This window comes from Ranitomeya imitator, chromosome 4 (assembly GCF_032444005.1).
Source record: "Ranitomeya imitator isolate aRanImi1 chromosome 4, aRanImi1.pri, whole genome shotgun sequence".
Classification (NCBI taxonomy): Eukaryota; Metazoa; Chordata; class Amphibia; order Anura; family Dendrobatidae; genus Ranitomeya; species Ranitomeya imitator.
In genome coordinates, this window is record NC_091285.1 from 456,781,989 (window position 1) to 456,806,030 (window position 24,042).

The 24,042-nt window shown below is 42.1% G+C and overlaps 1 protein-coding gene across 1 annotated transcript in view; it reads right to left on the bottom strand.

Annotated features, from left to right (window-relative positions):
• The window catches only part of DUOXA1 (dual oxidase maturation factor 1), a 92,206-nt gene that overhangs the window by 14,365 nt on the left and 53,799 nt on the right, over window positions 1-24,042 (bottom strand). The window contains exons 4-5 of the mRNA XM_069765802.1: window positions 23,362-23,419; window positions 2,048-2,182 (exon numbers count right to left, since the gene is read on the bottom strand). Coding sequence (XP_069621903.1) covers window positions 2,048-2,182; window positions 23,362-23,419 — 193 coding nt within the window. The remainder of the gene's footprint in view (window positions 1-2,047; window positions 2,183-23,361; window positions 23,420-24,042) is intronic.

The window sequence follows — 24,042 nt, forward strand, 5'->3', positions numbered from 1 at the left end:
TGAGGTATCAGCGTACTCAGGACAAATTGGACAACAACTTTCGTTGTTCAGTTTCTCCTTTTACCATTGGGAAAATAAAAAATTGTTGCTAAAAGTTTATTTTTGTGACTAAAAAGTTAAATGTTCATTTTTTCCTTCAAAGTTGCTTCTGCTGCTGTGAAGCACCTGAAGGGTTAATAAACTTTTTGAATGTGGTTTTGAGTACCTTGAGGGGTGCAGTTTTTAGAATGGTGTCACTTTTGGGTATTTTCAGCCATATAGACCCCTCAAACTGACTTCAAATGTGAGGTGGTCCCTAAAAAAAATGGTTTTGTAAGTTTCGTTGTAAAAATGAGAAATCGCTGGTCAAATTTTAACCCTTATAACTTCCTAGCAAAAAAAAATTTTGTTTCCAAAATTGTGGTGATGTAAAGTATACATGTGGGAAATGTTATTTATTAACTATTTTGTGTCACATAACTGTCTAGTTTAACAGAATAAAAATTCAAAATGTGAAAATTGCGAAATTTTCAAAATTTTCGCCAAATTTCCGTTTTTATCACAAATAAACGCAGAATTTATTGACCTAAATTTACCACTACCATGAAGCCCAATATGTCACGAAAAAATAATCTCAGAACCGCTAGGATCCGTTGAAGCGTTCCTGAGTTATTACCTCATAAAGGGACACTGGTCAGAATTGCAAAAAACGGCAAGGTCTTTAAGGTCAAAATAGGCTGGGTCATGAAGGGGTTAAAGAGTATTCTCAACTTGTCCTCGAGCAGCCCAGAGCTGCGCAGTCTCCTTACTTACTAATTTCTGCAGGGTTGGCACTCCTCCTGGAGTGGTCAGTCCAAGTTTTGTTCTAACATATTCAGCTATCAGTGGTATGTAGTCAGTCTACATTGCTATCACTATATTTGAAAATAGAGATAATAGGGCATTTGAAAAAGCATGCAACTTGGAACAATTAGAGCAAACCTTGATAAGGTGATCTAAACTGAAAGTGACAGATGGTGGTGTTTGGTAATTTTGCACGATTAATAACAGTGCTTATTAGGAGCTGAGAGATAGAGGAAGGGAGATAAACAGCTAAAATGCAGTAATGATACCAATGGGCTGAATAGAATTGGCTGGTATGTTAGGAGTAAACCTCTCTTCTTTAATATAGCTATGGTGCACACTCAGGCAGGGTCTGGGCAGACACTGGTGGCTGATCTCTATGGAATACAGTTGTACACTATGAAATACAATGCTCTTATTGCAGGAGAATGAAAGCAGATAGAAAAAGCAAGTCAATTGCAAATTTGCTTATTTTCATGCTAACTAAATGTTATGTAATAACATGAGAATACCCCTTTAAGTTGTTTGCAGGAAAATCTCTTTGAAACCACTTCCTTCTCTTTTTCATTTATAAGCAAATAATCGTTTTGTTCTTAAAAATGTAGCTCAATAATCATAACATTGACAATAGACCTAGTGCTAAGTAATACAAAAACATACTACACTATAGCTCTGGCAAAAATTAAGAGACCACTGCAAAATGTTCAGTTTGTCTGATTTTTCTCTTTATAGGTATATTTTTGAGTAAAATGTAAATTGTTCTTTTAGTCTACAAACTTCTGACAGCATGTCTCTGAATTTCCAAGCAATAAATTTAGTATTTTTTTCTGACAAAGAAAAATGGTCAAAATAAAAAAAACCCAGTGCTTTCAGACCTCAAATAATGCAAAGAAAACAAGTTCATAATCATTTAGAAACAACAATACTAATGTTTTAACTCAGGAAGAGTTCAGAAATCAATATTTTGTGGAATACCCATGATTTTTAATCACAGCTTTCATGCATCTTGGCATGCTTTCCACCACAAATTTAAGCAGTTCTTCTTTGTTTGATGGCTTGTGACTATCCATCATCCTCTTGATTACATTCCATAGGTTTTCAATGGGGTTCAGGTCTGGAGATTGGGCTGCCCATAATAGGGTTTTGAAGTGGTGGTCTCTTAATTTTTCACAGAGCTGTATACTATCCTTCTTATAGAGGGATTATTGTAATGAAAATGTATTACCTGCTAGGGTTATATTCACACCTCTTAAGCCAACCCATAATCCAATACTGGCATTTACCATGGTATTGCTGAACGATTTATACACTGTTGTCGTGGTCACCGATCCAACTTCCCAGTCACGAGTGAAATTAACAGCTGCAAATCAATGTAAAAGAATAAATTAACAAATCATTTTCCATTTGTGGTTTCATGCATTAAAAAACATCAAGAAAAAGGCAGAGATGCTTATCTGTTAAATCATATAAAGCCCCATAAAAATTCTTTATTTCAAAAAATGTTAAAAAACCACCAACCTGTGGTCTTTCCCAAAACATCACAAAAAACACACCGTGAAAAAACTGGTTGGAAGAACTAGTAACCCTACAGTAGTATCTGAGCTGGTACCTGCCTACCTGCGGGGGTTGGCGCCCTAGGGGAAACGTTGTGGCGCCCCCACTCCATGGCGGCTGGCCCTGCGGTCCCTGTTGAACCCTAAATAGTCCAGGGTCCCACTCCCCAATCATATGTCTAAAGGAACCACTCACGACTATACATAAACACTCCTATAGCTAAGGGTTAACTAGACCCCAAACCGTGCCATAAAAACAATAAGGAACATGTGAGAGAGGAGTTAAATAGAGGCAGTCTTGGAGCAATTGATATCTACTCCACTACGCATACAATAATACCGTCAGTATGCTGCACACATGCTTTGGACTGATATACTGTACATAAATACGCTGGTGAGCATGCCTTCAGATTTCAACATGGCTATTAGTATACTCATCCAGCTTCAGCATGTAGTCCACCTCTCCCCAGTACCGCCTCAACGCTTTTCACCTCATCGGCTCATCAGGAGGCCCTGATCAACAAACATGTGTCCCGATGAGATCAGATAAGGTTAAAAATCCGATGCAATTACCTCTGATTTAAAGGATCGGCCCGGGCTGCAAAAACATCCCATTTCCGGTCCGCCTACGTCACATTCTCGATCGCTAGGAGGCCTATTGCGCAGAATCATGGTGAAGCGCATATACAGGGAAGCGTACTGCACAGAATCACTGTGGTACGCAGAGAAAATCTCACGATATCAGCTGAAGCTCCCGCGCATGTCCGTTACAGCCCGTGTCTTCCCTGGCATAACTAATGAGCATATGGTAACAGGCTTCTTGAGCTTGCTTACTAATGAAACGCCCTTTGCGCTCCAGCCCGACCATCACTCCCAGCCAGATATTTCAGACCGAAGTCTCTAATAGCTTCTCGCAGTGATCACATATAAATGAACGCCCCCGATCTGATGTCACTTACTTCTAAATGGAACGCATATTGCGCTCCAATACCAAGAAAATACTTGGACAGTTACAGAATACTGAATACTGTTACAATTATGTTTGGGTTATCATAGATCCCGATGAGATCATTATTTAAATTAGGTTAGATATTAACCCCTACATCTCTTTAGCCAGCAAAAAATATATCAGCTAGCAACATGACACCAAACAATGACAAAGTCATAACAGATGTAAAATACTAGGTCGCCGGCTTGCACATTGTTATATGTACCGAACCATATATCAGAGGATTTATTTTTAAAAATATTATCACAGGCACACTGATCTATGCCACACCCTACAAAGGGGTTGCTTACTTTTAGTGTAAGCATGGCCAACATTTTTATTCATGGAGATGCCTAACTCATTCATCCCAAACAAACAATTAGATGGGAAAATGAAGAATAAGTGGACTAGAAAAACCACACAAACAAAAACAGGATATAAAAATCTATATATATCTATTTAAAGGGGAACGACTGAATATCTAACTCTTAAGCCCATCAAGGGGCCATTGCAGAACGTATGAAAAAATCGGTCCGATCCAAAGAATAAACATTTATAGGAAGCAGGCAAAGGATAACTGCTCGTTCAGCCCCTTAGGGGCCATTGCGTCCATCCGGAATGTCCACTCACATTCCCTTTGCAAAATTTTTCTATCAAAATTGCCCCCTGTCGGGCTTGGTTTTACTACTTCAATAACCGCAAACCTAATGTTGGACCTATCTCCAGGATGTTTCTCTCTCATATGCCTTGCCAGGGTGGTATCCCTGTTGTTTCTCACATCTCCCATGTGTTCACCCACCCTTCTACGCAGCTCTCTTTTCGTTTTGCCGATGTAGTCCTTAGGGCACGGACAGGTAGCCATATAAACAACCCCTGTGGATTTACAGTTGGAAAAGTCCCTCTGGTAAAATATCTTTCCTGTAGAGGAACTGGAAAAGGCCTTACCAGGTTTCATACACTTGCACATTTGACAATCACCACAACGGAAAAAACCACATGGTCTCCTATCAAGCCATGTACCCACTGCTTTGGGTCTCGTATAGTGGCTATGAACGAAAGTATCTTTTAGTGACTTGCCCCATCTAAAAGTGATGTCTGGATGCGCACCCAACAGGTCACTAAGATCTGGGTCCATTTTGAGGATATCCCAGTGTCTGTTGATAACCTCCCTTACTCTTTGATGCTGGTAACCATACGTCCCTATAATTCTGATGACATCTTTTGTGGTGTCCCCTGATCTATCTTGCTTATGCAGCAGTTGTCTATCTAGATTAGCCGCCCCCTGATATGCCAAATCCAGGACATATCTGGGGTAACCTTTTTCTTTAAATCTATTAAGCATGTCTCTCGATTGACTATGGAACGTTCTCACATCGGAGCAGTTTCTCCTCAACCTCATGAACTGCCCTTTAGGGATCCCTCTTTTTAACGGTACCGGATGGTGGCTATTCCAATTCAGAAGATTATTGGTACTTGTTGGCTTCCGATAGATGCTTGTTGTTAATCCCCCATTCAATCCTTTTCTAATTTTCACATCAAGGAACGCCAATTCTTCCTTATCGATTTCGAATGTGAATCTCAGGCCGATATCATTGATGTTCAGATCTTTGATGAATGTTTCAAACTGGTGCTTGGTTCCCGTCCACACCACAAAAACATCATCTATAAACCTGAGCCACATTGCCACCAATTCATGCCACCATTTGACCGTATCACCGGTAAGTAAATATTAAATCATATAAAGCCCTATAAAAATTCTTTATTTCAAAAAATGTTAAAAACCACCAACCTGTGGTCTTCCCAAAACATCACAAAAAACACACCGTGAAAAAACTGGTTGGAAGAACTAGTAACCCTACAGTAGTATCTGAGCTGGTACCAGGCACAGCACCAGGGGACAGACAGCGGAATGTAAGTATGTAGTGTTTTTTTTTTTACATTTACGCTGGTAACCAGGGTAAACATCGGGTTACTAAGCGCGGCCCTGCACTTAGTAACCCAATGTTTACCCTGGTTACCAGTGAAGACATCGCTGAATCGGCGTCACACACGCCGATTTAGTGATGTCTGCGGGAGATCCAGCGACGAAATAGAATTCTGGACTTTCTGCGCTGATCAACGATGGCACAGCAGGATCCTGATTGCTGCTGCCTGTCAAACTCAACGATATCGCTAGCCAGGACGCTGCAACGTCACGGATCGCTAGCGATATCGTTCAGTGTGACGGGACCTTAATTCAGTTTGGCAAAATGGAAATCTGACAGCATCTGAATTATACACCTCTTCAATCCAACAATTGGACATTAATATTAATAAAAGGTTTGATAACTTGCAAATTTCATTCGAATAAATGAACCAAAAAATAATTGCTACTAATAAGAAAGTGGAGGCTGTTTCCTTAACCCCTTCAAGACCCAGCCTATTTTGACCTTAAAGACCTTGCCGTTTTTTGCAATTCTGACCAGTGTCCCTTTATGAGGTAATAACTCAGGAACGCTTCAACGGATCCTAGCGGTTCTGAGATTGTTTTTTCGTGACATATTGGGCTTCATGTTAGTGGTAAATTTAGGTCAATAAATTCTGCATTTATTTGTGATAAACACGGAAATTTGGCGAAAATTTTGAAAATTTCGCAATTTTCACATTTTGAATTTTTATTCTGTTAAACCAGAGAGATATGTGACACAAAATAGTTAATAAATAACATTTCCCACATGTTTACTTTACATCAGCACAATTTTGGAAACAAAATTTTTTTTGTTAGGAAGTTATAAGGGTTAAAATTCGACCAGCGATTTGTCATTTTTACAACGAAATTTACAAAACCATTTTTTTTAGGGACCACCTCACATTTGAAGTCAGTTTGAGGGGTCTATATGGCTGAAAATACCCAAAAGTGACACCATTCTAAAAACTGCACCCCTCAAGGTACTCAAAACCACATTCAAGAAGTTTATTAACCCTTCAGGTGCTTCACAGCAGCAGAAGCAACATGGAAGGAAAAAATGAACATTTAACTTTTTAGTCACAAAAATTATCTTTTAGCAACAATTTTTTTATTTTCCCAATGGTAAAAGGAGAAACTGAACCACGAAAGTTGTTGTCCAATTTGTCCTGAGTACGCTGATACCTCATATGTGGGGGTAAACCACTGTTTTGGCGCACGGCAGGGCTTGGAAGGGAAGGAGCGCCATTTGACTTTTTGAATCAAAAATTGGCTCCACTCTTTAGCGGACACCATGTCACGTTTGGAGAGCCCCCGTGTGCCTAAAAATTGGAGCTCCCCCACAAGTGACCCCATTTTGGAAACTAGACGCCCCAAGGAACTTATCTAGATGCATAGTGAGCACTTTGAACCCCCAGGTGCTTCACAAATTGATCCGTAAAAATGAAAAAGTACTTTTTTTTCACAAAAAAATTCTTTTAGCCTCAATTTTTTCATTTTCACATGGGCAACAGGATAAAATGGATCCTAAAATGTGTTGGGCAATTTCTCCTGAGTACACCAATACCTCACATGTGGAGGTAAACCACTGTTTGGGCACATGGTAAGGCTCGGAAGGGAAGGAGCGCCATTTGACTTTTTGAATGAAAAATTATTTCCATCGTTAGCGGACACCATGTCGCGTTTGGATAGCTCCTGTGTGCCTAAACATTGGCGCTCCCCCACAAGTGACCCCATTTTGGAAACTAGACCCCCCAAGGAACTAATTTAGATGCCTAGTGAGCACTTTAAACCCTCAGGTGCTTCACAAATTGATCTGTAAAAATGAAAAAGTACTTTTTTTTCACAAAAAAATTCTTTTCGCCTCAATTTTTTCATTTTCACATGGGCAGTAGGATAAAATGGATCATAAAATTTGTTGGGCAATTTCTCCTGAGTACGCCGATACCTCATATGTGGGGGTAAACCACTGTTTGGGCACTCGGCAGGGCTCGGAAGAGAAGGCGCGCCATTTGACTTTTTGAATGGAAAATTAGCTCCAATTGTTAGCGGACACCATGTCGCGTTTGGAGAGCCCCTGTGTGCCTAAACATTGGAGCTCCCGCACAAGTGACCCCATTTTGGAAACTAGACCCCCCAAGGAACTTATCTAGATGCATATTGAGCACTTTAAACCCCCAGGTGCTTCACAGAAGTTTATAACGCAGAGCCATGAAAATAAAAAATAATTTTTCTTTCCTCAAAAATGATTTTTTAGCCTGGAATTTCCTATTTTGCCAAGGATAATAGGAGAAATTGGACCCCAAATATTGTTGTCCAGTTTGTCCTGAGTACGCTGATACCCCATATGTGGGGGTAAACCACTGTTTGGGCGCACGGCAGGGCTCGGAAGGGATGGCACGCCATTTGGCTTTTTAAATGGAAAATTAGCTCCAATCATTAGCGGACACCATGTCACGTTTGGAGAGCCCCTGTGTGCCTAAACATTGGAGATCCCCCAGAAATGACACCATTTTAGAAACTAGACCCCCAAAGGAACTAATCTAGATGTGTGGTGAGGACTTTGAACCCCCAAGTGCTTCACAGAAGTTTATAACGCAGAGCCATGAAAAAAAAAAAAAAAATTATTTTCTCAAAAATGATCTTTTAGCCTGCAATTTTTTATTTTCCCAAGGGTAACAGGAGAAATTTGACCCCAAAAGTTGTTGTCCAGTTTCTCCTGAGTACGCTGATACCCCATATGTGGGGGTAAATCACTGTTTGGGCACATGCCGGGGCTCGGAAGTGAAGTAGTGACGTTTTGAAATGCAGACTTTGATGGAATGCTCTGTGGGCGTCACGTTGCGTTTGCAGAGCCCCTGATGTGGCTTAACAGTAGAAACCCCCCACAAGTGACCCCATTTTGGAAACTAGACCCCCAAAGGAACTTATCTAGATGTGTGGTGAGCACTTTGAACCCCCAAGTGCTTCATAGAAGTTTATAATGCAGAGCCGTGAAAATAATAAATACGTTTTCTTTCCTCAAAAATAATTATTTAGCCCAGAGTTTTTTAATTTTCCCAAGGGTAACAGGAGAAATTTGACCCCAATATTTGTTGTCCAGTTTCTCCTGAGTACGGTGATACCCCATATGTGGGGGTAAACTACTGTTTGGGCACATGCCGGGGCTTGGAATTGAAGTAGTGACGTTTTGAAATGCAGACTTTGATGGAATGCTCTGCGGGCGTCACGTTGCGTTTGCAGAGCCCCTGATGTGCCTAAACAGTAGAAACCCCCCACAAGTGACCCCATTTTGGAAACTAGACCCTGAAAGGAACTTATCTAGATGTGTGGTGAGCACTTTGAACCCCCAAGTGCTTCATAGAAGTTTATAATGCAGAGCCGTGAAAATAATAAATACGTTTTCTTTCCTCAAAAATAATTATTTAGCCCAGAATTTTTTATTTTCCCAAGGGTTACAGGAGAAATTGGACCCCAAAAGTTGTTGTCCAGTTTCTCCTGAGTACGCTGATACCCCATATGTGGGGGTAAACCACTGTTTGGGCACACGTCGGGGCTCAGAAGGGAAGTAGTGACTTTTGAAATGCAGACTTTGATGGAATGGTCTGCGGGCGTCACGTTGCGTTTGCAGAGCCCCTGGTGTGCCTAAACAGTAGAAACCCCCCACAAGTGACCCCATTTTGGAAACTAGACCCCCCAAGGAACTTATCTAGATATGTGGTGAGCACTTTGAACCCCCAAGTGCTTCACAGACGTTTACAACACAGAGCCGTGAAAATAAAAAATCATTTTTCTTTCCTCAAAAATTATGTTTTAGCAAGCATTTTTTTAGATTCACAAGGGTAACAGGAGAAATTGGACCCCAGTAATTGTTGCGCAGTTTGTCCTGAGTATGCTGGTACCCCATATGTGGGGGTAAACCACTGTTTGGGCGCACGTCGGGGCTCGGAAGTGAGGGAGCACCATTTGAATTTTTGAATACGAGATTGGCTGGAATCAATGGTGGCGCCATGTTGCGTTTGGAGACCCCTGATGTGCCTAAACAGTGGTAACCCCTCAATTCTAACTCCAACACTAACCCCAACACACCCCTAACCCTAATCCCAACTGTAGCCATAATCCTAATCACAACCCTAACCCCAACACACCCCTAACCACAACACTAATTCCAACCCTAACCCTAAGGCTATGTGCCCACGTTGCGGATTCGTGTGAGATATTTCCGCACCATTTTTGAAAAATCTGCGGGTAAAAGGCACTGTGTTTTACCTGCGGATTTTCCGCGGATTTCCAGTGTTTTTTGTGCGGATTTCACCTGCGGATTCCTATTGAGGAACAGGTGTAAAACGCTGCGGAATCCGCACAAAGAATTCACATGCTGCGGAAAATACAACGCAGCGTTCCCGCGCGGTATTTTCCGCATCACGGGCACAGCGGATTTGGTTTTTCATATGTTTACATGGTACTGTAAACCTGATGGAACACTGCTGCGAATCCGCAGCCAAATCCGCACCGTGTGCACATAGCCTAATTCTAAAGGTATGTGCACACGCTGCGGAAAACGCTGCGGATCCGCAGCAGTTTCCCATGAGTTTACAGTTCAATGTAAACCTATGGGAAACAAAAATCGCTGTACACATGCTGCGGAAAAACTGCACGGAAATGCAGCGGTTTACATTCCGCAGCATGTCACTTCTTTGTGCGGATTCCGCAGCGGTTTTACAACTGCTCCAATAGAAAATCGCAATTGTAAAACCGCAGTGAAATGCGCAGAAAAAAACGCGGTAAATCCGCCATAAATCCGCAGCGGTTTAGCACTGCGGATTTATCAAATCCGCAGCGGAAAAATCCGCAGAGGACCAGAATACGTGTGCACATCCCTAGCCCTAACCCTAGCCCTAACCCTACCCCTACCCCTAACCCTAACCCTACCCCTACCCCTAACCCTAACCCTAACCCTACCCCTACCCCTAACCCTACCCCTAACCCTACCCCTAACCCTACCCCTAACCCTAACCCTACCCCTAACCCTATTCTAACATTAGTGGAAAAAAAAAAATTTCTTTATTTTTTTATTGTCCCTACCTATGGGGGTGACAAAGGGGGGGGGTCATTTATTATTTTTTTTATTTTGATCACTGAGATAGATTATATCTCAGTGATCAAAATGCACTTTGGAACGAATCTGCCGGCCGGCAGATTCGGCGGGCGCACTGCACATGCGCCCGCCATTTTGGAAGATGGCGGCGCCCGGGAGAAGACGGACGGGACCACGGCTGGATCGGTAAGTATGATAGGGTGGGGGGGGACCACGGGGGGGGGGATCGGAGCACGGGGGGGGGAATCGGAGCGCGGGAGGGGTGGAACGGAGCGCGGGGGGCGTGGAACGGAGCACGGGGGGGCTGGAACGGAGCACGGGGGGGTGGAACGGAGCACGGGGGGGGGTGGATCGGAGTGCAGGGGGGGTGATTGGAGCACGGGGGGGTGATTGGAGCACGGGGGGAGCGGACACGAGTACGGGGGGGAGCGGAGCACAGGGCGGAGGGGAGCCGGAGCAGTGTACCGGCCAGATCGGGGGGGTGGGGGGGCGATCGGAGGGGTGGGGTGGGGGCACACTAGTATTTCCAGCCATGGCCGATGATATTTCAGCATCGGCCATGGCTGGATTGTAATATTTCACCCGTTATAATGGGTGAAATATTACAAATCGCTCTGATTGGCAGTTTCACTTTCAACAGCCAATCAGAGCGATCGTAGCCACGAGGGGGTGAAGCCACCCCCCCTGGGCTAAACTACCACTCCCCCTGTCCCTGCAGATCGGGTGAAATGGGAGTTAACCCTTTCACCCGATCTGCAGGGACGCGATCTTTCCATGACGCCGCATAGGCGTCATGGGTCGGATTGGCACCGACTTTCATGACGCCTACGTGGCGTCAAAGGTCGGGAAGGGGTTAAAACAAAACTCTCAGGAAAAAGACTATCCAACTTTTAAAGACGAAGTAAAATTTCTAAGAGCTAAACTTCCTGATCAAGAAGATTGCAATAGGCATAATAACTTAAAATTTAGAGAAATATCAGAAATTGTCTCCCCTTTGGATCTTGTCCCGTATATTAAGGATCTACTCCAGAAAACCCTCCTGTCGACTAAAAATTTGGACTTGACAATCAACAGGGCCCTCAGGCTCCAGAAACCAAGTTCCTATCAAAAGAAATCCCGAGAGAAGTCATCATATGACTCAGTTTTTTCCATACTAAAGATTGTATGCTCGATTATCTCAGGAAATACAAAAATCTGCATTCTCCATATGAAGCCATTAAAGTGTATGCAGACTTTTCAAGGGAGACATTAAGGGCTAGGAAATTCTTTGTGCAACTCACTACAATCCTAAGACATAAGAACATCCCATATAAATGGGGCTTTCCTACAAAATTAATTAGTTTTCATCAACAGAAAACCATATGCGATTAAAAATCCAACAGAAGGCCAGAATTTCAAAAGGAACATAACATTTCAGGTAAAGAAAATAAACCTACATTGGATGAGCATGAAGAAGAGATGTAACCCTGATTACACAATTGAATGGGCTTCTAAGAAGATTATGGTATCTTTTGTTCATTATTGACATCTTCTGACTTACTTTTATTTTATAGGTTATTTTACAGGACTCAAATGCAAAGTTGGCTAAACTTTTCCCCTGTTCTCTAAGATGAGGTCCGTGGGAATTTTGTCTTGTTTGTTCCCAGACCTTGTTACAGGATCATCTTAGAAAAATCTGTGTCTGGTTGTGTTTTAGTTGTGTTTTTTGAGATGTTTCTTTATAGTGTTTTTATCCTTGTATTTGTTAATTGCACCATTGATATTCTTGCTTGAAGAGAATTAATATTCACAAATAAGAAATTCCAGCTTTCCCAAGCGGTCTCATTCTGCGTTATTAATGGTGGCAAAAATCTTATCTCTAAATGTAAAGGGACTTAATAGTTCAATTATGAGGCTCTCTTCTTGGAAAGAAGCTAAAAAATCAAATTGTAACGTAATTGCTTTCCAAGAAACAAAACTATCATCTATTAATCCACCAAAATTTTCTCATAAGAATTTCCCTTATATTTTTAGATCCTCCTTAGACAAAAAAAGGCAGGACTGATTATGACAGTCAGAGATACTGTTTCTTTTCAATTATTAGAGGAAATTACTGATACTAACAACCGATTCCACATTCTTATCTGTGTAATCGATGTGATCACTTATACTCTAGTTAATTTTTTACTCTCCTAATCGTGGGTAAATCACATTTCTAAACAAACTAATGAAAAAAGTCCAAAAACCTCAGAAAGGGGATTAAATTATTCTGGGGGATTTTAATATTCTTGACCAAGCGATGCATACAACAGCCACACCCAGAAGTAAAATGTTCTCCTTAAAAACTGGATCATCAAATCGCAATTGTTTGATGTATTTAGATGTCTGAATTCTTTATCTAGGGAATTTACATACTGTTCTAACTGTCCTCAAACTTTTTCAAAAACTGATTTGGTTTTAACCAATATCACTTCTCTGCAGAGATGTAAGGACATCAACATAGGGAACATTTCATGGTCTGATTAAGAACAATAAGTTTTTCGATAAAATCAGTTGTCAATGGGAACAACTCTAGGAGGTGGAAATTTAGTTCTTTTCTTCTTCGATGCCCTGCATTTAACCCCTTCAAGACCCAGCCTATTTTGACCTTAAAGACCTTGCCGTTTTTTGCAATTCTGACCAGTGTCCCTTTATGAGGTAATAACTCAGGAACGCTTCAACGGATCCTAGCGGTTCTGAGACTGTTTTTTCGTGACATATTGGGCTTCATGTTAGTGGTAAATTTAGGTCAATAAATTCTGCATTTATTTGTGATAAACACGGAAATTTGGCGAAAATTTTGAAAATTTCGCAATTTTCACATTTTGAATTTTTATTCTGTTAAACCAGAGAGATATGTGACACAAAATAGTTAATAAATAACATTTCCCACATGTTTACTTTACATCAGCACAATTTTGGAAACAAAATTTTTTTTTGTTAGGAAGTTATAAGGGTTAAAATTCGACCAGCGATTTGTCATTTTTACAACGAAATTTACAAAACCATTTTTTTTAGGGACCACCTCACATTTGAAGTCAGTTTGAGGGGTCTATATGGCTGAAAATACCCAAAAGTGACACCATTCTAAAAACTGCACCCCTCAAGGTACTCAAAACCACATTCAAAAAGTTTATTAACCCTTCAGGTGCTTCACAGCAGCAGAAGCAACATGGAAGGAAAAAATGAACATTTAACTTTTTAGTCACAAAAATTATCTTTTAGCAACAATTTTTTTATTTTCCCAATGGTAAAAGGAGAAACTGAACCACGAAAGTTGTTGTCCAATTTGTCCTGAGTACGCTGATACCTCATATGTGGGGGTAAACCACTGTTTTGGCGCACGGCAGGGCTTGGAAGGGAAGGAGCGCCATTTGACTTTTTGAATCAAAAATTGGCTCCACTCTTTAGCGGACACCATGTCACGTTTGGAGAGCCCCCGTGTGCCTAAAAATTGGAGCTCCCCCACAAGTGACCCCATTTTGGAAACTAGACGCCCCAAGGAACTTATCTAGATGCATAGTGAGCACTTTGAACCCCCAGGTGCTTCACAAATTGATCCGTAAAAATGAAAAAGTACTTTTTTTTCACAAAAAAATTCTTTTAGCCTCAATTTTTTCATTTTCACATGGGCAACAGGATAAAATGGATCCTAAAATGTGTTGGGCAATTTCTCCTGAGTACACCAATACCTCACATGTGGAGGTAAACCACTGTTTGGGCACATGGTAAGGCTCGGAAGGGAAGGAGCGCCATTTGACTTTTTGAATGAAAAATTATTTCCATCGTTAGCGGACACCATGTCGCGTTTGGATAGCTCCTGTGTGCCTAAACATTGGCGCTCCCCCACAAGTGACCCCATTTTGGAAACTAGACCCCCCAAGGAACTAATTTAGATGCCTAGTGAGCACTTTAAACCCTCAGGTGCTTCACAAATTGATCTGTAAAAATGAAAAAGTAATTTTTTTTCACAAAAAAATTCTTTTCGCCTCAATTTTTTCATTTTCACATGGGCAGTAGGATAAAATGGATCATAAAATTTGTTGGGCAATTTCTCCCGAGTACGCCGATACCTCATATGTGGGGGTAAACCACTGTTTGGGCACTCGGCAGGGCTCGGAAGAGAAGGCGCGCCATTTGACTTTTTGAATGGAAAATTAGCTCCAATTGTTAGCGGACACCATGTCGCGTTTGGAGAGCCCCTGTGTGCCTAAACATTGGAGCTCCCGCACAAGTGACCCCATTTTGGAAACTAGACCCCCCAAGGAACTTATCTAGATGCATATTGAGCACTTTAAACCCCCAGGTGCTTCACAGAAGTTTATAACGCAGAGCCATGAAAATAAAAAATAATTTTTCTTTCCTCAAAAATGATTTTTTTAGCCTGGAATTTCCTATTTTGCCAAGGATAATAGGAGAAATTGGAACCCAAATATTGTTGTCCAGTTTGTCCTGAGTACGCTGATACCCCATATGTGGGGGTAAACCACTGTTTGGGCGCACGGCAGGGCTCGGAAGGGATGGCACGCCATTTGGCTTTTTAAATGGAAAATTAGCTCCAATCATTAGCGGACACCATGTCACGTTTGGAGAGCCCCTGTGTGCCTAAACATTGGAGATCCCCCAGAAATGACACCATTTTAGAAACTAGACCCCCAAAGGAACTAATCTAGATGTGTGGTGAGGACTTTGAACCCCCAAGTGCTTCACAGAAGTTTATAACGCAGAGCCATGAAAATAAAAAAAAAATTATTTTCTCAAAAATGATCTTTTAGCCTGCAATTTTTTATTTTCCCAAGGGTAACAGGAGAAATTTGACCCCAAAAGTTGTTGTCCAGTTTCTACTGAGTACGCTGATACCCCATATGTGGGGGTAAATCACTGTTTGGGCACATGCCGGGGCTCGGAAGTGAAGTAGTGACGTTTTGAAATGCAGACTTTGATGGAATGCTCTGTGGGCGTCACGTTGCGTTTGCAGAGCCCCTGATGTGGCTTAACAGTAGAAACCCCCCACAAGTGACCCCATTTTGGAAACTAGACCCCCAAAGGAACTTATCTAGATGTGTGGTGAGCACTTTGAACCCCCAAGTGCTTCATAGAAGTTTATAATGCAGAGCCGTGAAAATAATAAATACGTTTTCTTTCCTCAAAAATAATTATTTAGCCCAGAATTTTTTAATTTTCCCAAGGGTAACAGGAGAAATTTGACCCCAATATTTGTTGTCCAGTTTCTCCTGAGTACGGTGATACCCCATATGTGGGGGTAAACTACTGTTTGGGCACATGCCGGGGCTTGGAATTGAAGTAGTGACGTTTTGAAATGCAGACTTTGATGGAATGCTCTGCGGGCGTCACGTTGCGTTTGCAGAGCCCCTGATGTGCCTAAACAGTAGAAACCCCCCACAAGTGACCCCATTTTGGAAACTAGACCCTGAAAGGAACTTATCTAGATGTGTGGTGAGCACTTTGAACCCCCAAGTGCTTCATAGAAGTTTATAATGCAGAGCCGTGAAAATAATAAATACGTTTTCTTTCCTCAAAAATAATTATTTAGCCCAGAATTTTTTATTTTCCCAAGGGTTACAGGAGAAATTGGACCCCAAAAGTTGTTGTCCAGTTTCTCCTGAGTACGCTGATACCCCATATGTGGGGGTAAACCACTGTTTGGGCACACGTCGGGGCTCAGAAGGGAAGTCGTGACTTTTGAAATGCAGACTTTGATGGAATGGTCTGCGGGTGTCACGTTGCGTTTGCAGAGCCCCTGGTGTGCCTAAACAGTAGAAACCCCCCACAAGTGACCCCATTTTAGAAACTAGACCCCCCAAGGAACTTATCTAGATATGTGGTGAGCACTTTGAACCCCCAAGTGCTTCACAGACGTTTACAACGCAGAGCCGTGAAAATAAAAAATCATTTTTCTTTCCTCAAAAATTATGTTTTAGCAAGCATTTTTTTAGATTCACAAGGGTAACAGGAGAAATTGGACCCCAGTAATTGTTGCGCAGTTTGTCCTGAGTATGCTGGTACCCCATATGTGGGGGTAAACCACTGTTTGGGCACACGTCAGGGCTCGGAAGTGAGGGAGCACCATTTGACTTTTTGAATACGAGATTGGCTGGAATCAATGGTGGCGCCATGTTGCGTTTGGAGACCCCTGATGTGCCTAAACAGTGGTAACCCCTCAATTCTAACTCCAACACTAACCCCAACACACCCCTAACCCTAATCCCAACTGTAGCCATAATCCTAATCACAACCCTAACCCCAACACACCCCTAACCACAACACTAACCCCAACACACCCCTAACCCTAACCACAACCCTAATTCCAACCCTAACCCTAAGGCTATGTGCCCACGTTGCGGATTCGTGTGAGATATTTCCGCACCATTTTTGAAAAATCTGCGGGTAAAAGGCACTGTGTTTTACCTGCGGATTTTCCGCGGATTTCCAGTGTTTTTTGTGCGGATTTCACCTGCGGATTCCTATTGAGGAACAGGTGTAAAACGCTGCGGAATCCGCACAAAGAATTGACATGCTGCGGAAAATACAACGCAGCGTTCCCGCGCGGTATTTTCCGCACCATGGGCACAGCGGATTTGGTTTTCCATATGTTTACATGGTACTGTAAACCTGATGGAACACTGCTGCGGATCCGCAGCCAAATCCGCACCGTGTGCACATAGCCTAATTCTAAAGGTATGTGCACACGCTGCGGAAAATGCTGCGGATCCGCAACAGTTTCCCATGAGTTTACAGTTCAATGTAAACCTATGGGAAACAAAAATCACTGTACACATGCTGCGGAAAAACTGCACGGAAACGCAGCGGTTTACATTCCGCAGCATGTCACTTCTTTGTGCGGATTCCGCAGCGGTTTTACAACTGCTCCAATAGAAAATCGCAATTGTAAAACCGCAGTGAAATGCGCAGAAAAAAACGCGGTAAATCCGCCATAAATCCGCAGCGGTTTAGCACTGCGGATTTATCAAATCCGCAGCGGAAAAATCCGCAGAGGACCAGAATACGTGTGCACATTCCTAACCCTAACCCTAACCCTAGCCCTAACCCTAGCCCTAACCCTAGCCCTAACCCTACCCCTAACCCTAACCCTACCCCTATCCCTACCCCTAACCCTAACCCTACCCCTATCCCTACCCCTAACCCTAACCCTAGCCCTACCCCTAACCCTACCCCTAACCCTACCCCTAACCCTAACCCTACCCCTAACCCTAACCCTATTCTAACATTAGTGGAAAAAAAAAATTTTCTTTATTTTTTTATTGTCCCTACCTATGGGGGTGACAAAGGGGGGGGGGGTCATTTATTATTTTTTTTATTTTGATCACTGAGATAGATTATATCTCAGTAATCAAAATGCACTTTGGAACGAATCTGCCGGCCGGCAGATTCGGCGGGCGCACTGCGCATGCGCCCGCCATTTTGGAAGATGGCGGCGCCCGGGAGAAGACGGACGGGACCACGGCTGGATCGGTAAGTATGATAGGGTGGGGGGGGACCACGGGGGGGGGGATCGGAGCACGGGGGGGGAATCGGAGCGCGGGAGGGGTGGAACGGAGCGCGGGGAGCGTGGAACGGAGCACGGGGGGGCTGGAATGGAGCACGGGGGGCTGGAACGGAGCACGGGGGGGGGTGGATCGGAGTGCAGGGGGGGTGATTGGAGCACGGGGGGGTGATTGGAGCACGGGGGGAGCGGACACGAGCACGGGGGGGAGCGGAGCACTGGACGGAGGGGAGCCGGAGCAGTGTACCGGCCAGATCGGGGGGGTGGGGTGGGGGCACACTAGTATTTCCAGCCATGGCCGATGATATTTCAGCATCGGCCATGGCTGGATTGTAATATTTCACCCGTTATAATGGGTGAAATATTACAAATCGCTCTGATTGGCAGTTTCACTTTCAACAGCCAATCAGAGCGATCGTAGCCACGAGGGGGTGAAGCCACCCCCCCTGGGCTAAACTACCACTCCCCCTGTCCCTGCAGATCGGGTGAAATGGGAGTTAACCCTTTCACCCGGTCTGCAGGGATGCGATCTTTCCATGACGCCGCATAGGCGTCATGGGTCGGAATGGCACCGACTTTCATGACGCCTACGTGGCGTCAAAGGTCGGGAAGGGGTTAAGGAGAAAATATAAAAGCAATGTATTTTTATTTCCAAGAGAATTCTACTAAAAATATTCCTCTTTTTCTATTTGGAACTCCCACAAGGCACTCAATAGAGGTGTCCTTATTCAGCTAAATGCTCAACTCAGAAAAACAATTAGGGAAAATATTCAAAATATATCACAAAAAAAAACAACAAATAAATCCCTCTGAAGAAACACAAAATTATAAGCTTAAGCATAATTGAAATCTTTGCTGTTGGAGGATTATGGCAAAGTAATTAATGCAATCAAACTAAACCACTACTATTCATATAAAAAAGACTAGGGTCATGGCCAATAAAGTTAAACAGTAACGCTTGAAATCTAGAGTTTTATCTAACAAAAATTCAGGTAATTCATATCTTCATCCTCAAGATATAGCAGAACAATTTGCATTATTCTACTCCTCTCTTTACAATCTCAAAGATGACTCTTCTACACCACAACCCAACTGTAATGAAATTAACTACTGTATATACTCGAGTATAAGCCGACCCGAGTATAAGCCGACCCCCTAATTTTGCCACAAGAAACTGGGAAAACTTATTGACTCGAGTATAAGCCTAGGGTGAAAAATGCAGCAGCTACCGGTTACTGTCAAAAATAAAAATAGATACCAATAAAAGTAAAATTAATTGAGACATCAGTAGGTTATGTGTTTTTGAATATCCATATTGAATCAGGAGCCCCATATAATGCTCCATACAGTTCATGATGGGCCCATAAGATGCTCTATATAAAAATTTGACACATATAATGCTCCATACAGTTCATTATTGCCCCATAGATGCTCCATATAAAGCTGTGCCCCATATACAATGCTCTGCACCGTTCATTATTGCCCCATAGCTGTGCCATATAGTGCTCTGCACCGTTCATTATTGCCCTATAGCTGTGCCATATAGTGCTCTGAACTGTTCGTTTTTGTCCCATAGCTCTGCCATATAGTGCTCTGCACTGTTCATTTTTGTCCCATAGCTCTGCCATAGAGTGCTCTGCACCATTCATTATTGCCCCAAAGCTGTGCCATATAGTGCTCTGCACCATTCATTTTTGTCCCATAGCTGTGCCATAGAGTGCTCTGCACCATTCATTATTGCCCCAAAGCTGTGCCATATAGTGCTCTGCACCGTTCATTATTGCCCCATAGCTGTGCCATATAGTGCTCTGCACTGTTCACTATTGCCCCATAGCTGTGCCATATAGTGCTCTGCACTGTTCATTATTGCCCCATAGCTGTGCCATATAGTGCTCTGCACCGTTCATTATTACCCCATAGCTGTGCCATATAGTGCTCTGCACCGTTCATTATTGCCCCATAGCTGTGCCATATAGTGCTCTGCACCGTTCATGATTGCCCCATAGCTGTGCCATATAGTGCTCTGCACCATTCATTATTGCCCCATAGCTTTGCCATATAGTGCTCTGCACCGTTTTTTATTGCCCCATTGATGTACCATAGAAAGCTGTGCCATTGCTGCTGCTGCAATTAAAAAAAAACACATACTCACCTCTCTTGCTTGCAGCTCCTCAGCGTCCTGTCCCAGCGTCTCTCCGCACTGACTGATCAGGCAGAGGGTGGCGCGCACACTATATGCGTCATCGCGCCCTCTAACCTGCACAGTCAGAGTGGAGAGATGCCAGGAAGATGGAGTGGCGCCGGGAAGATGGAGTGGCGCCCGGTGTGTGGAACGGGGATAGGTGAATATGTAATACTTACCTGCTCCCGGCGTCCCGCTCCTTCCCACGGACAGCTGGTCTTCGGTGCCGTAGCCTCTTCCTCTATCAGCGGTCACCGTTACCGCTGATTAGAGAAATGAATATGTGGCTCCACCCCTATGGGAGTGGAGTCCATATTCATTTTTCTAATGAGTGGTCTCACGTGACCGCTGAAGAGGGGAAGAGCTGCAGCACCCGAAGACCGTGGGATGGCAGGCGGAGCGCCAGGATCGCCGGGACTAGGTAAGTATGCCTCAGCGCCCTCTCCCCCTCACCCGCCAACCCCACCGCTACCGTCACTCGAGTATAAGCCGGGAGGGGCACTTTCAGCCCAAAAATTTGGGCTGAAAATCTCGGCTTATACTCGAGTATATACGGTAATTCCTCACTAATATTATTCTTCCACAATTCAATTTAGAACAAATTAATCAGCTAAACTGTCCTTTAACCACAGATGAATTAAATTCAACATTCCATAAATGAAAGGAAAATAAGTCACCGGGTCCAGATGGGTTACCTAATGCATAATATAAGAATTTTAGCCAACATCTCTCATCTCCATTAACTTCCATGTTCAACCATGCAGACAAGGAGACTTCTTTTCCCAAAGAATCTCTTCAAGCCACTATAATCGTGATTTCAAAACAAGGCAGCGATCCCTCATCAGTATCGAGCTATAGGCCTGTCTCATTGCTAAATTCAATTATAATGATTTAATAATCTTCATATATTCTGGGAATCTCCTAAACTTTCGATATTTAGGAAAGATGTGTCTTTACTATTGAATAAAACAAATGAGTCTCCTGTCAACTCCCCCCCCCCCCAATTTGGTTCTCCTTTCTCTGGATGAAAGATGACCTCCCTTTAAAAAATGAGACAAGTTTCTTTACGTATTTTTTCTGTCGTAAAAACTTGTATTGCATCACACTAAAAATCGATGGATATTCCCTCTATTTATGAACTTATTACTTTGAAATGTCCTTAGCATTAAGGCATAACTCTTTAAATAAATATAATTTCAAATGGTCCTCTTGGAACTTAATTTTTTCTCCAAGCAAGAAAGCCTCTTTATATGATGTAGTATTACTTTGTCAAAACTCTTTTAATCTATATTTTATTTTATGTTGTTTTTGCACTTGGTATGTTAATTGTTGTGGTGCAACTATATTAACATGATCTTCATTTCCCTTCATTTCCCTTCTCTCCTCTTACCCCTAACCCCTTTCCTCTTTTCCTTTCTTTGGTTACCTTCCTTTCCCTTTATTGCTTTCCAGACCCTTTATCCCCTATACTGTAAAAATCCCCTAATAAAAAGAATTTTGAGAGAAAATGGTTGGACAGAATTAAGAAAGCATGGCTGCTCTCTTTGAAAAACAATGTCCACAGCTTGTGTAACATTGATAACTGCTTAGCCTTATAGATTTGAATGGTGCAAAGCTGCAAAATTAGACACAGCCTATGGCCACAAATGGAGCTGTTTATGAAAGAAAACAGCCATGTTTTTCTAACTGTCTATAACTACTTGAATCAGATATTTAAAAACTGAGAGAAAGGAGATATTTGAGTACTAGAGCAAATTTTATATACTGAAATTTTCTTTTCTTACTATTTCCAGCAGATTTTACACAGAGTTTTACAAGTACATTTGATAGGAAGAAAAACATGTTCCAGTGATAGTCATATTTAGATTATACAGCTATAAAATGTATAAAGTGCAATTAACACATTGCTCCGCCTACAGTGATTATAAAATTAACTGCACATTCTGAACCAGGAAGTGTTTGATAATGTACAGTTCACACACCCATGCTGCACATAAAAATACATGTAGTTCAATTTGCATAATGTTTTGGACATTGCTATCTGCTGCAAATTTTGTCCTTTCACTCATCTACAAAATAAAGGGTATACTCTTCAACAGATCACCTTCTAGCTGGCATGTGGATAAAGGTGCTCTAGTCAGATGAGACAAAAGTAAAACTTTTGGGGCTAAATGCAAAAACGCTATGTATATCAGAAAAAAAATACTGCATATCACCCTGAAAACACCATCCCCACCGTTAAACATGGTGGTATCAGCATCATGCTCAGGGGGTTCTTTTCTTCAGCATGGACAGTGAAACTGGCCAATTTATGCTAAACTGGATGGAGCTAAATACAGGGCAATCACGGAGGAAAACCTATAAGAGGCTGTAAAAGACTTGAGACTGGGGCGTAGGCTCACATTGCAGAAGGACAGTGACATTAAACATACTACCTGAGATACAATGAAATGGCTTAGATCAAAGCATATTCATGTGTTTGAATGAACCAGTCACAATCCAGACCTAAATCCCATTGAGAGTTTGTGGCAAGACTTGAAAATTGCTGTTCACAGATGGTCTTCATCTAATCTCACTGAACTAGAGCTAGTTTACAAAAAAGAACAGGCAAAGATTTCCACCTCTAGATATGAAAAGCTGGAAGAGACCTACCCCAAAAGACTTTCAGCAGTAATTGCAGTGAAAGGTGGTCCTACAAAGTATTGACTTGGGGACAGGCTGAATGCAAATGCACATCACAATTTTCAGATTTATACTTTTAAAATAATTAGAAAACCATGTATCATTTCCTTTACACTTCACAAATATTGGCAACTTAGTGTTTGTATTTCCCATAAAATCCCAGTAGAATACATTTAAGTTTTTGGGGGCGTAATGTGAAAAAATGTGGAAAAGTTCATCGGAAATTAATCATTTTTCAAGACAACGTATATATTTCTGGTCAAATCACTGTACAGTATATTTATGCATGCAGTACATCCACAGTGTGTATGTATAAAATATTATTGTATATTTAAGCTAGTGAAGGGCAGTTTGTTTGTTTTTTTATGTGGATTGCTTATTAATGATATTTTTGGGAGGGACGCAATTTCAATATTTGCTATAGGCAGCAGAACATATAGGAGATATACATTTAACACATTAGAACAATGCAGTGTATTAATTCTGTGTTTAATGAGCAAAATAGTCATATCTAAAAACATCTTACAAAACTTACAAACAAAACTTACCTATGATGACAGTGCCAATATAAAGACTGGTCAACACCCTCACCAACCAGAAAGTCCTCTGTAAATAGTAAAGAATTTGTTACAATATGTCACTTTTCATTCTTTTGTAAATAAATCTATTGAATATAAAATGGCAACAGCATCACCCGAGGTATAGGGCACCTAAATCATTATATTCAACGAAAGACAAAGCGAAAGCTAAGGAAGGTTTGGACGTTTAGTCAATAGCTTTCCTGATCATTTACTTTGCTTCTAATTGAAAATAAAATCTTTATACAGGCAATAGAATTCTAAAAGCAGATTCGTCACCCAATCTCATAACATAAACTGTATACATTATTAAATCGATCTCTTAGACTTAATGAGCCACTGTACTTAGTTTGACAGTCCATATCTGTATAATCCTGATACGAAATGACTATTTTATGAGACCAGCTAAAGCAGTGTTTCTCAACTCCAGTCCTCAAGACCCACGAACAGGCCAAGTTTTCAGGATTTCCTTAAGTGATGGAATTAATGCTGAAGCAGGTGATGAAATTATCACCTGTGAAATACTAAGAGATCCTGAAAACTTGACCCGTTGGTGGGTCTTGAGGACCGGAGTTGAGAAACACTGAGCTAAAGATTGATAGAGCTCATGCATTAAAGTTTATTGTCGTGATCCAGGCTGGGGTTTTGTTT